The sequence below is a fragment of the Etheostoma cragini genome, chromosome 5 (genome assembly GCF_013103735.1).
Source record: "Etheostoma cragini isolate CJK2018 chromosome 5, CSU_Ecrag_1.0, whole genome shotgun sequence".
Classification (NCBI taxonomy): Eukaryota; Metazoa; Chordata; class Actinopteri; order Perciformes; family Percidae; genus Etheostoma; species Etheostoma cragini.
In genome coordinates this window covers 4,087,492-4,100,898 of record NC_048411.1, presented here as the reverse complement: position 1 = coordinate 4,100,898, position 13,407 = coordinate 4,087,492, and the positions used below count along the sequence as shown (strand labels likewise).

The 13,407-nt window shown below is 40.0% G+C and overlaps 2 protein-coding genes across 2 annotated transcripts in view; both read right to left on the bottom strand.

Moving 5' to 3' along the window:
- Window positions 1-563, bottom strand: part of plcxd3 (phosphatidylinositol-specific phospholipase C, X domain containing 3) — a 16,836-nt gene extending 16,273 nt beyond the window's left edge. The window contains exon 1 of the mRNA XM_034871150.1: window positions 342-563. Within this exon, the coding sequence (XP_034727041.1) occupies window positions 342-444 (103 nt within the window). The 5' untranslated portion in view covers window positions 445-563. The remainder of the gene's footprint in view (window positions 1-341) is intronic.
- A 2,261-nt stretch (window positions 564-2,824) lies between these two features.
- Window positions 2,825-13,407, bottom strand: part of oxct1a (3-oxoacid CoA transferase 1a) — a 46,515-nt gene continuing 35,932 nt past the window's right edge. The window contains exons 14-17 of the mRNA XM_034871148.1: window positions 12,986-13,075; window positions 12,018-12,098; window positions 3,384-3,485; window positions 2,825-3,273 (exon numbers count right to left, since the gene is read on the bottom strand). Of these exons, the coding sequence (XP_034727039.1) occupies window positions 3,238-3,273; window positions 3,384-3,485; window positions 12,018-12,098; window positions 12,986-13,075 (309 nt within the window). The 3' untranslated portion in view covers window positions 2,825-3,237. The remainder of the gene's footprint in view (window positions 3,274-3,383; window positions 3,486-12,017; window positions 12,099-12,985; window positions 13,076-13,407) is intronic.

The window sequence follows — 13,407 nt, the reverse complement described above, 5'->3', positions numbered from 1 at the left end:
TTGGGTAGCCTTTAACCTTGAGACAGCAGACCATCACAAGAGGAAACCACACTGTTGAAAATGCATGATACTTCTCAAATTTGCGCAACAGGTCTTACCCTTTGTTCTAAGGGGGTACAAGGAAACTAAAACCATATTTTGGGTTTTAGGAATTGCACATGGTACACAATAAAACATCAAAGTATGCAAAGCAGTTCAATATGTTTTTGATGTTGCAACTCATAGCCTATTTATTTATTTATTTCTCATATACTAGGGTATACATGCAATGCGCGCGGATAGAAAAAGACGGACATTGTCCTCACCTGATTACACTGGGGCAACATAAATAAATCACCTACCAGGGATAGCCAGGTTGGTGAGCGGAGTGCTGTGCATGCTCGGAGGTAAACTTGCCATCCAGTCTGCAAACCGCATGTCGCTTCTCCCGTGAGACGAAGCCATGCTGCCGCCGTGCACAACGCTCTGTTCTCAAGGACCGGTGCTTGCGCCAACCGTGAATGCGCGCTCTCTCTCTCTCTCTCTCTCTCTCTCTCTCTCTCTCCACACACAAACCATCGCGACAGAGAAGCAGTCCACACCCCCTTGAGCAGTACACATCGGCGGATGACACTTATAAAAAAAATCGTTGGATTCATCAATAATGGCAACAGCTTTCCATTACGCAGCACTGCAACGAGGGCGTTTCCGTTTTATAGTCACCTAATATGACAAAATAGTACCATTTAAAATTCTAGCTTTCAGTATTCTTATAAATATTATTATTATTACGAGGCAAGATCTACCCAAAATCCAATCCAATGGCTGCATGTTTAACATAGTATTTTGGGACAATGTTGTTCTAGTCCAGTATATCTCATAGGTCTACCTGCGCTATTTCTTACCACGACGTTGTCCTGTTTTATTTTATGCATTTTATTAATAAAAAACGATTAAAACACCCTTCCGAAAGGATCCTACTCTAGCTTGGGATTTTAGCCAATTACGCATGTATCCTCAGATTAACAGAGGTTTATCAGAATTGTCTCGTAATTTCTCTGTAACACCGTAATTTCCCATTTTTTGGGATGAATAAATATCTATCTATCTATCTATATATCTATCTGTAAGAACAGTATGAAGGCTACAGCAGTGGCTGATAATAATCTCTGATACTGATGTTAAAATATTGTTCCCGATTGACCTACAAGCATTTCTGAGGTCATGCGCTTGGATGACAAGAGAGCCATATGGCAGTGAATTATCATCACTGTAATGCATATGCCAGTGACAATAAATAACTGACATTTTCATTGTGATGATTATCAGCTGTCTGGGCACCTTAAAATGAGTCATTCAACAAACTAGGTCACAGTGGTACAATTATGGATGGTCTACCAAAAAGTGTAAATTTATCAAGGTGTGCATCAGTGCTTTGCTGAACATGACACAGACCTTTTTCCCCATGGGAGTCATTTCAAACCTGCATCCAAGCGAATGTCTACGGCTCTGCCAAGCTTGTTTTCCCACTTGGTCCTGCATTGATGTCTGAGGAGAAGCGACATAGGAGGAAGGGTTGATCATATAAAACCACTGTGGTCCTACAAAATCCATATTTACATAACCATTTCTTACATTGAGAGGCTGTTAAATAATATGCTTTGCATGACACAGACCAGATATAATTATGGTTAAATAATCATCATTAATTAACTTTGTTCCTGGTTTGAGGCTACATCATACAAATATATAAAGGAACAATAACCATAGTGTGGAGAAACAGGTCTAATCAGGTGGTTAAAATAGGCAAAATCGCACCAAGAATCGGGCCAAGATAAAAAAATAAACGCTTGCTTTTCATCAACTTGAGTCCAAAACAGCCATCATGTACAGTAAGTATGACTTCATGCTGTATATACCATCCTCGATCAACTCACTGTACCAAATCACATTTTAGGCAAAGCAGTTACTTATGTTTTAATTTGTAATAGGTTATTGCACTACTCATGTTCTAACCCATTTGTTTGTGTAAAAGCCTGCCATGTTTCTCAAAGTTCCTTTTTACTTGCATTTCGGTACAAGGATGGAAAATAGGCTACTAAATGTAGGCTTATAGGGCATCACTCTGGTTTGACTCATGCAGGGGTGTGCTGGCTTAACAGCAACAGCCGGTGGCAAAAGCCCCTGTCACTTTCTTCCATTTTTATGCTTGATGATCCAATCCAGTTGATCTCCTTGAACCCAAAAGCCCACTGGCTAAATTCCCCAGTTATGTAACAGCCCTCAGGTAACGGCAGCGCCTCTCTACTTGAGTGGAGAAATCGCATAGAGAATGTCAATGCAAGCGCACCGTCCGTATATAGAAAGCTCCAACCTGTAGTGTCAGAAGCCATCCCTCTCCAAGCAGTCATTTGCCTTCAAACATTGTGATTTGATGAATAATTTGAACACACAAGCTAACAATTGTTGATTTTTAAGATACTTTTTTTTATCCAGAAATCATACGAATTTGAGGAAAGAAACAAAAACAAAACAGTATTCCACTTGTGCCACTCAGCCCACATGGTTGTAATTTATTGCACATACAAAGACAATAGGACAGTAAAAGCCAGTGTAAAAAATGTCAAAGCATATTTTCTGGCTGAATTGTATGTCATAGTCACCAACTCTAAATTATGGAAAGGCTGAGGGAAAAAAAGACAGTTCATCAAACTGTTTGACATTGTGACTGAGGTTATTATTACTACTGTGTCAGTCAGACCCGTTTTTTTTTTTTATTACATCTCCCACATTTCCCTAATGGACTAAATCGTAAACTAAATTATCTATCTAGGACATTTTTTTGTAACTTGGTGTAGCACAAAGTTCAATACAAACTACAGTACAAACATATTCCCTTCTGTGTCAAAGGAAAATCACCTGATGTGCAGCACACTTGTTTTCTAAATTAATTACAGCTCTCTATATTCATCTATAAAATATCAGTGTAAAGTAGATACGTTTTGGTTTTACTACAAATAAAGTTTCACTTATCTTATCTTACAGTTTAAATGCCATTTTCAGATGGATTATTTGATAATAGCTGTACAAACCGTATAAATTAATAATTTAATCATGTCATAGACAACAATGCATTTGGCTCCTGTGATTCCCATTCAGGTAACATTAGTTAGGACTAAATCCTTCTAATGTTCAAGTGCCAAACATGCTTTAACAGCATATGACCAGTCCATTGATTCAGATCCATTGCATGCTCCTCTAGATTTGCTGCATTGACCTCAGGTTGGGAGACACCTAGAAGACACCAGACAAATCACAAGGAAGAAAGAGATGTCTCATTGTTATGATACTTGGAGTTAGAAAATGAAATAAAGAGTTAGAGGCTAAACTGTTTTGGTACTTACTTCAAAATCGGTGCCAGTGCATGCTTTGATATCCTCAGGAGTGAGCCCCTCCCATACTTCTATCAGAGTCAGGCCTTTTGTCTTATCCACATCAAACACAGCCTGGCAACAGGGCAGAAAGAGAGGGATGGAGGGAGGGAGATGAGACAAAGACATAATGGTGAGAATGAGTATTTCCTTAATAGGTGGGTTCGAACCCTATGATGGGTTCTCACTGGGGTTACAGACAAGGATGTGTGGGCCTTCAATTATCAAAGTGACCTAAAAGAAATGTCAATTAGAATATAATTGGGGGTGCCATCTGGATGACTTAATTGATGCAATTATTGGTAAAAGAGCTCCGAGATTGGTGCGCAACTTTCTGAAGTTGGACCGCAACAAAGTAGAGAGCAATTACGTTTTTATTATGGCACTACTTTTTAGCTTTTAACAGAAAAACCAATTCAATTAAGAATAATGAAGTTGAAGTGTAAAAGTCCATCATTATTGCCGAATGATTGAAGGTGAATGTCATGATCAAATCCGTTGGGTTTACGAGTCCATCGCTGGCTTTGAGATCCGCGCCTGGTGCTGAAGTTGCTCTGTGACGTAGCACGAGGGAAGAAGATGAAATGTAATAGTCCGAAAATGTCAAAAATGCCAAGATTTACATTAACATCAACTAAAAACACTGGATTATCCAATGGAGCGACCCGGGGTATAGGGTGAAGCATCTCTCCAGCTACCATAGTTGACAGTCAGTCTTCTACAGCAACACTACAACCATGGGTTTGTGAGTTGTTCTGGATATAGATTATATACATTCACAAGCAAAAATTGATAAATCTGATTCAAAGATAAATTTGCACAGACATATGTATACACACATTTGTACATACACATGGTGTATGCACAAAACTGAGCGTGCATGATTCACAAATGAGGCCCCTGGCAAATTCAACATATCTAACGTAACAAAATGCTGTATATGACCAAAATGTATCAAAGACAGGAAGGTGGAAACGCTTTGCAAATTCCCATAAAGAATCCTCCCAAACGTTTCAAATCATTAACACTGAAGGGCAAAGTACCACAAATGCTGGAAATATATGTAAAGAAACACAAATTAATTTTTTTTGCTTTCTTAAAAGTAAAAATCGAAATCACTCTGATCCGCTAATGCTTGTAAAGTACCTTTAGGTAACATACATGTGATTACCTCTTTAATTCTGTATCGGCCATTTCTGTCTGTCCCACTTCAGAGTGATATGGTTGGTCCAGTCCAAAGTGTCACACAAATACTACATATTTTTTTTTCAATTTCTAAACAGTGTTTAGTGCTTAGGCGCCCTATCAGAAATGATCTGTGTCCATATTAACACTCCTGTCGCTACCGTCGGCATGCACTGGGCATGTGTGTGCTGGTGTAAAGAGGAAGCAGACTGTCTAATGTTACTATACGGGTGAAAATCCTGGATGTATAAGTTGAAAATACAGAGAGTACTTTAGAGAAAGAACAATGGCGAAAAGTAAGACCAGGAATTTATTGACGAGGTGGAATTGTATTTAACCCTACCTAACTGATACGACTGAGGGACAGGGGCGTCTGCATTTGTGAGATTACAATTAGGGCTGGACTATATATGGATATCATGTTGATATTGTGATATGAGACTAGATATTGTCTTAGATTTTGAAATCGTAAGTGTTGTATTTTCCTGGTTTTAAAGGCTGTATTACAGTATGGTGAGGTAATTTTCTGTGTAACCAGACCTTTACTCACTTAGTCATTATATCTACATTACTGAAGATTTATCTTGAATCTCATTGTGAAGATATTTTGTTAAAGCACCAATTGTCGACCCTATAATATCTCCTCAATGTCGACATTGGAGGTATTATGACAAGAATATCGCGATGTAGGATTTTCCCCATATAGCACAGCCCTAACTACAATGCAACCCCAGACCAGCCTCACTGTTTTAGGGGGTTAGACCGGCCAAACTAGTGTGGACGCGAGGTATAAACGTATCATAAAATATGCGTTTAACAAAAATGTTCAAGTGTGGATTTGGCCTACGACTGCCATGGATATCTGTTAACCGATACTATAAATCAGATTTAATTTTAAATACCAACAGGCCGGACCCACTCAGCTGAGCGGGTTTCCTGTTGTTTCTCTCAGCAGGGGCTGACGGGCTGAGCCACAGACACATCCAAGCAAGGACTCTCAGCTCATTAGAAGCGCACACACACACACACACACCGCGACAGGGCAGGAGGCAGATATCTCACTCCAACATAGCAAGACAGATGGAATGTCACAAGGAGAAAGGGTCTGTGGATAACACACGTGTTACAAGTGATTAACGTCAACTAAAGATGTGCCAGAGGTGGTCAATATAGATGCAGGGCAAGTGTGCATGTATGGCAGATGCTATGTAATGTCAATGTGAGCTCACAGTTTGATGTATACTGCTTTAAATACATATACTGACACAAAATGGACTGTGTGAGTAAACCTAAGGCAAGACTATCAATTTAGTCTCTGATATACTAAAAAACAAAGTGCCTCCATTTGCAAAACAGCCCTTATTTATTGTGAAACTGTCACCTTTCTTCACAGTCTAAAGAGTTAGTCATCAAGAAGCTGCTAGCCTGTGTTGTCTGGCGAGAAGTGGGCTGCATGTCATGTAACAACAATAAGCCACTGTCATTCACCCCCCCCAAAAAAAAAAAATCTGTAACAAAGAGATGGGAGTAAAAATGAATATTTTACCCTCCGAATCAACTTCAAAAGCACAACCAGTATCCTGTCAATGCATAACATCAATTACAAGAAGCAGATTTTGAGATGTGTTTTGAGACTCACAGTGTGACAATAAAATCATTTCAATTTTCTGGAGTAGTAATTGCTGTCGTTGGCATTACGGAAAATGCCACAGGTAGCGCTTTTACGGGACCATTAGGAGGACTGAATAATTTATGAGTCCAACTGCTTTATCTCTGAATGAATGGGCAATTGTTATTTTTGACTTTAAAAACAGGAGATAATGCCCTGAATAACTATTGAGAAAATGCAGAGAGGCTGGCACCAGGGGCCACGGAAGTGCACATGTGATAACCAAAAAAATGATCGCAATCCATCATTTCAATCCCAACGCTGCAAGCTTATAACCAGGGAACTGTGGTTAAAAAGAAAGACATGGCAACATAGTGTATGAAATGGTCCGAAGCATATGGAGAAGCAGCAGAGACGCTGTCTGAGGCTGCGGGGTTCTTGTCACCCTGGGTCTCAGATCATAGCAACACTACTTAGGACAACACATAAATTACCATCTCTCCTGGCCACGCGAGCCGAGAAGGATGCTTGGTTTTGTGGGAATATATTGCATGGCACAGATGCTGCCAGATGTGTCTGTGTGGAAGGAAAATGAAATGTTTTGGCTGGTTTGGAAGTCCCAGTTGTTGTTCTCATTTCAGGAAGAAATCAGAGTGTAGATTTAAATCATGCGAGATAGAAAACAGTTAACACATTTTGGATTACCAAGCTTATTAAAGGCACTGCTTGCAAGCAGCTCTATAGTCCCTCACTTTCTTCACATGGGAGTTTCCTCCGGTGATCGAAACATTTATATATTTTTTTTTACATCCCACAAGGAATTTTATCTGTGGTGTTGAGGCTAGTAAAGACCAAAAAAGCTCAAATGTTGCTGCTGTGCTGTTGTATTTTACTCCTCAGACCATGAGTTTCTGAAGAAAAAGGTTGCTCTTGACTTCAGACATCAATCCCTGATTGGCTGTGCCTACATCTTTAACACATTTTTATTTGACCACAACGTTGTGTGAGATTATTAACATTTGGTTGTGATACCAATGTTGTGTCACGGAGGTTTCAGCACGGGCCTTACATAGTAGATTTGACGATGGTTACTCTTATTGATCAGAGGCAATCACAGATAATTGTTTATCTGAGAAGAGACTATTGTTCTAATGTTGTATACATAACTGGCTAAATTATATGAGGCCTTCAAAAATCTGTCATACACATATTTAATGACACTGGAAATGAGTGGCTCATTGTGTGCCGGTTTTTCAATTTTGAAATCAAGTTTAAAGGCCAATGCTTTCTTTCATGTTTCAAATTTTTCAATGAAAGACAAACCATTGCATTCGCTATAATTAAATTAAAGCCTGCTTGTGTGTGTGTTATCCCCAAACGTGGTTTCAGATTTTCCTGGCACGTGTTTGCGACGAGACGCTGTATCATCTTCACTGAAACGTCTCTTTGTACATCCGTTCTATTTCCTGTTTATTTTGGCTTCCCTTCAACTGGGTCTGGAGTACTACTAGTACTACTTTTACTACTACTAGTTCTCTCATGGCAAACTTCACTCAGATATGGTATTAGAGGGATGAAAGAAAATACAGGAAATACATTAGATGTGTTTGTGAGGAACGCACGCATGCACACATGCACGCACGCACTGGAGGTTACTCAGCATTGGAGTAATAATCACTCCGCCCAAGTAGCAGCGCTTCGCCTTCTGAGAAGAGTTCCCAGTATGTATTCAGTAAGAAGATGGCTGTGTCTCATGTGACCTTGTTATTTGCACATGCTGTGAATATACAAGTCCCAACACGTAAATAGGAACATGTTATTTTGTCACTTATTGGGAGCAGTAGGCTAGATGGAGCCGGTTACCTCCCGGATCTGTGCTGAGCTGGGCTGGCGGTGGGTGCGTCAGACAGAGTTCCGCCCGGAGACAAGAAGGGTATGTAGGAACTTATCTACCTCTGGGGGAGACAGTGAATAAGCTTAAGTCCCAATAAGTCGGCGTGTTCCTTTAATCTTGATGTTCACACGTATATGGGTTTAAATCAACACAATTGAATACAGCTGTCCATTTCTGTTGTCTGTTGTCTTCAACAGCCCTTCACGAGTATAGAAATCCTGATTTGACAACAGAAACATGATAACATGTCGATTACAATGGCTTTATTGACCACAAAAGAGAGACCGGTGTTTTCAAAGAAAGGGATTCTTCAAAATGTGACCATACAGAGATAGACAATGACATTGGTGTGGATGGAAGGCCAAATGGAGAGGAAAGAATATTTTTCCATTTATTGACAGCGCAACAAACATGGTTTGAAAAGAATAGAGAGTGGAATAGAGAGGAGGAGGGTTTGTGATTGATTTAAAGGCATGCCAATAAATCAGAGCATGTTTTTCTCCCATCCTGGAAGCAAAATTACGAATCCCACTACGGCCAAGTCAAGACCTGCCCTACAAAGCAGCTCGATTGGTTGGGGTTAGCCATTTAACCTCAAGTGGTTAAAGTTAGAATAGCCCATTGGTCAGGGGATAGGACCTGTACAAATGGGGTTACGTTACCTTGTGTAAGCATGGACGACTGGCCAATAAATGCTTTGGCGTGGCCATAGTGGAATTCGTGGTAATAGAGATGGAAGGAAAATGGAGAAAAAGATAATAAATGATATTCATTTGACGTCAGAGAATCATTACTAAGAAAAGAAAGCAGGGGATGTAATAAGAGAAGAGAGTGCCAATTGATATGAGATGAAATGGGGAAGGTGGAGAGGAAGAGGTGGTAGTAGTGCTAGCAGGGCAGTGGAAAGAGCTTTAACCTTTATAAATATTGACAGAAATCTGCTCGCTGAGAAATGTTGCACAATCACAACAAAAGCCAGGGTGAGACAAAAAAGCCACAGACACACTGCCCGCCTTTGCTCCTGACAGGTTCTGTTTTCACTGAGTGAGTTCCAAAGACGGCAACCACAAAAAGGGTTACAGAGAATTGACCGAAGAACAAGACAACATAAATTCTGCATCGGCACTAAGCTCTACTAGCCACTGGAAGCTCCCTCTAGACTCTGTTTTTCTTTCCAACCTCCCCCAATACTTTCTTACTTTGCCCATAACCTCTAACTCTCCATCTACACTGTTGTTTTTCCACATTTCTACCAACCCTGTACTTTTGTCTTCTTGCGTCCACTTTAACAGAAGATTCCACGATTCAACGACTGTAAACACTATTCCGATACATAAGTGTTACCCGTAACTTTAGTGTTGGTCTTTGAAACCCCATTTGATTGGATTTTAAATCCCATATGAGCTACCGAGTATGACAACCTATTGCTGTAAGTGTTTACCTTCTTCCATCTCACTAAGCGCAACTCAAACTTTGGGTAATGAACTATTGAAATTCAAAAACTGAGAGAAGAGAGCTCTTCACATTTGCCTTTGGGCTAAGCTCCATAAGCTTTCCAAGGCAGATTGAGCAGTCAGATTTGCAAAGTACACCCTGGGGTCCATTTTCTTTTCTTTTTCTTAACTCTCATTCAATACTGAAGGTGTGTGTCAACCAAGACGACTCAACACTATCCAAAACCTCAGGCTAAATCTCTTCCATCGGCCACTGTTGAGCTTTTTGACAACCAGACTGGATGACCTCCTCTCTAAATCTTCCTCCACCTCTACAGAGTGCATGTTGGATTCAATCAGGGATTTTCCCAACATATCCAAAAGAGAGTGCAAAACACACAGCTGCAGATCAGCTGCAACTATAATCATTGCACAAGCATCAACAACATTAGAAGCAGGGCCCTAAAGCAGGGATGGGAGTATCAACATAACACATAATAAAGGGAAACCCAACCCTAACCATGAAAATGAACAAACCATAATAAAATCAATAAGACGCCTCCTACTCCTACCGAAATCAACTGATTGAATTAGTGTTAATTGAATAAATGTAATTTCCATCTACCCGTGTCACTCTGTTCCATCAAAGTAGTCTATCACTTGCAGTGTGATTATTTTTGTATATTTTGTTCATGTGGGGGAGATGTAATTGAGAGATACATATACAACGTGTGACTTGTGCTTATTCCATCTTGTAAGGAGTTCATTGCATGGCTGGAATATGGTTTAAAAGTTGGAAAAAGCACAGTACACCCAAAATATCCAAAAAACGATCACCACAAAAATCCAGTAGCACTTCAACTCCATTGTCTTCACAATGTCTGACTTCTGTTCCATTGTGTTTAAAAAGAAAATAGGAATGCAAACCCTGTGACTGCCAAAGTTAACTCACAATTATGGTTTCAGTCAACCACTCTTGACTGCAAGGTGGGGAATTGTTATACCTTGCTAATTGAACAGCCGGCCCTCAATTTAAAACAAATTAGTTGTTTGAATTAATAATAAAGAAATAAACTTTGGCTAGTCGTAGAGGGAAGAAGCCTTTGATTTGGCCACAGGGTAAAGGCTTAGTTTCTGAAGTTGTTAGACCAAGTCTTCAAGACTTAAGTGGGTGTCATTTTGGTGGAGTATTCATGTTTTAAAAGAACATAACTGGTTAACAAGGAATTAACTTAAAAGTCACAGGTATCCGCTCATATGCACAATATGTCGAACTAAAACTCTGTTAAAAAGCTAAATAAACTCCTTGCACAAAATCCTCTCATGCCCTGGAAATCCTGGTATTTTAGAGGCCATCATTTCTGCACAGCCTTAGCTTACTCATTGCAACCGTCTATGTAGCACCTATGAGTAAGCGGCCTATGTTTATGACTAATGGCTGAGGACATATTGGCCCTCATTTATGAAATGTGAATGCGACCTAAAACAGGCGTAGGACGGGCGCACGCTGATTCCTACGCAAAGCTCAGCATTTATCAGTTTGAATGTGAGCGTAGGCTGCGATAGAATCTTCACGTCTGGTCTGACCTCGTGTACGTACGTTTTCGAGTCAGTGTGGTCTTTCGGTGCAGCATGTAACAGGAGAAGGAGAAGTCATCAGTTGATCACTTCTTGAAAATTGCAGATCTGGCTCTTTTAGAAGACCTCCTTGAGCCGCACAACAGTGCAACTCCACTACACACACCCCTACCATACATGCCAGAAAAAGTCTGCAACATTGTTTTAGCCTGTGGGGTTCTGCACAGCATCGCTCAGGAAAACACAGCTGTTGCCTGGCTCTTACTCACGGAAAAAACCCATTAGTAAAATAACAAAAAAAACAACACTGCATTAACTCCGCTACCGAGTGTTTATTTAAATATAGGTACACCTACATGTAAGCCTGAGAAATTGCAATATACAGTAAGCCTATATATTGCTATTAGGACATATGTCAAGGATGTAGAAATTAAATTAACTTCCGCTGGAGTCTGATTTAATACGGCAACATTGTTGACCACATCAGTGTTTCATCATCTGTTTCTATTCTGCATCCTTCCTATAGCCTAATAGTTTTTAGGAAGTCAAATAGGACACACGTTACCTCAAATTAAACTGAGATGTCAGGGTTTCAATCTTCACCTCTGGAAAGTGCTGCTTCGTAAATAGTAGGGTATGTACAACCATTCTTACGCTCTGAATGGTGTGATACAAATGGTTCATGAATCCAATGTGGGGCCTGTCGTAAGAGGATTTCAGCGGATAAGAGGATCAAATCTGCACTGGTTTCTACGTTAAGTTGATAAATGAGGGCCTTTTGGTGTGTGTGTGTGTGTCTATATATACTGTATATATATATATATATATACACACACACACAAACACACACACACACACACACAGTATATATCCTGTACAGTGTATATAAATTAAACAAATAAACACACCTTTTCAGTGATGATCCGATCCACACACTGCTTCCCAGTTAAAGGCAGGATGCATTTGTCCAATATCTTGTGTTTTCCTCCCTGAAAAAAGGGTGTTTGGTTAGAACAAAAACTTAACTAGAGGCCAGTCACCGTCAGACTGTTTTAATACTTTCTGGAATGCAGCTTCAATTTTAATACATCCAAGGATGCAGCTTTTTAATATACACTCATTCTATTCCCAAAGGACATACAGCACATTTCCAAGTGAGTCTGTCTCAGTTTCCCTGCCATTCATCTTAAAGCAAAAGGTACACATCAAAATGTCTCTGATGCTGCCTCAAAAGCCCACATCATACATCACCCCTTCCACATTATGAATGAAAGCAGACATCAGAGCAGTAAATTTATGCTCACCTGCTGCACCATCTGGAATATAGCTGAGCGCCAGACAGGCAACCATTAGCCAAAAAAAGCAGCATGCTTCTATAAATGCAGAATGTTACGTTTCTCTTGCATATTTTCGGTCTGGAGTTTCCAAATGTAAACCAATTCAGTTGGATTGCCGACTGCAATTGTCAGAAGCCCTGTGGGGTTACTCATCCCTAGCTACAGAACCAGTCTAACGAATCAGCTGTCCCAATACACTGAGTCCAATGTCAGACTTCTATTCAAATTAGCCAAAGATGAACAAAAAGGAGATGGTTTGTGTACAAAACCTTATCAGGATGTGCTGGTAGAAAGACATTAAGTAATCCATTAACAGAATGATCCTTAATCAGTTACACTCATTATTGTAGGAAGCAGATACAAGATAAACTGGTGAGGGTATTAACATGTGAAAAGAAAATTCTCCATTTCATTCAACTTGGATCCCTGGGAAAGGAAATTAGTCTCGTGGGGTAATTTGCAAAGGCTCTGCTGGTTAGAACAAGCGTGATACAAGCTCACATGCACACATAGACACACACTCTTGCATGTATACACACCTTAGCTGAGTGCTCCATTGTGACCACCACCTTGGTTCCAGCACTAGCCACCAAATCCATGGCTCCTCCCATTCCCTTCACCATCTTACCCTAAGAACAAAAGATAATATTGGATTGGGGTTTAGGTTCTCACATTTACGTAAAGGAGGACAAAACAACAGAAACACCTTGCGATATAACACAATCCAATCTTAAACAGCCATTAACAATGGCCCTATATATTATTACCTCTATATATTATAATACCATGAAGTTGCAACAAAAGAAAGAAGGTGAACATGTCCGGTGTCCACTAGAAGAATTCACTGCATTACAGAACTTGACAACTTTTAAAATGACTCTGGTTGTTAGCTGTAGAAAGTAGCTCCAATCAAAATGGTTGGCCTGTGTTTAATACAGAGTGGCCGTGAGGCTTTTAGGAA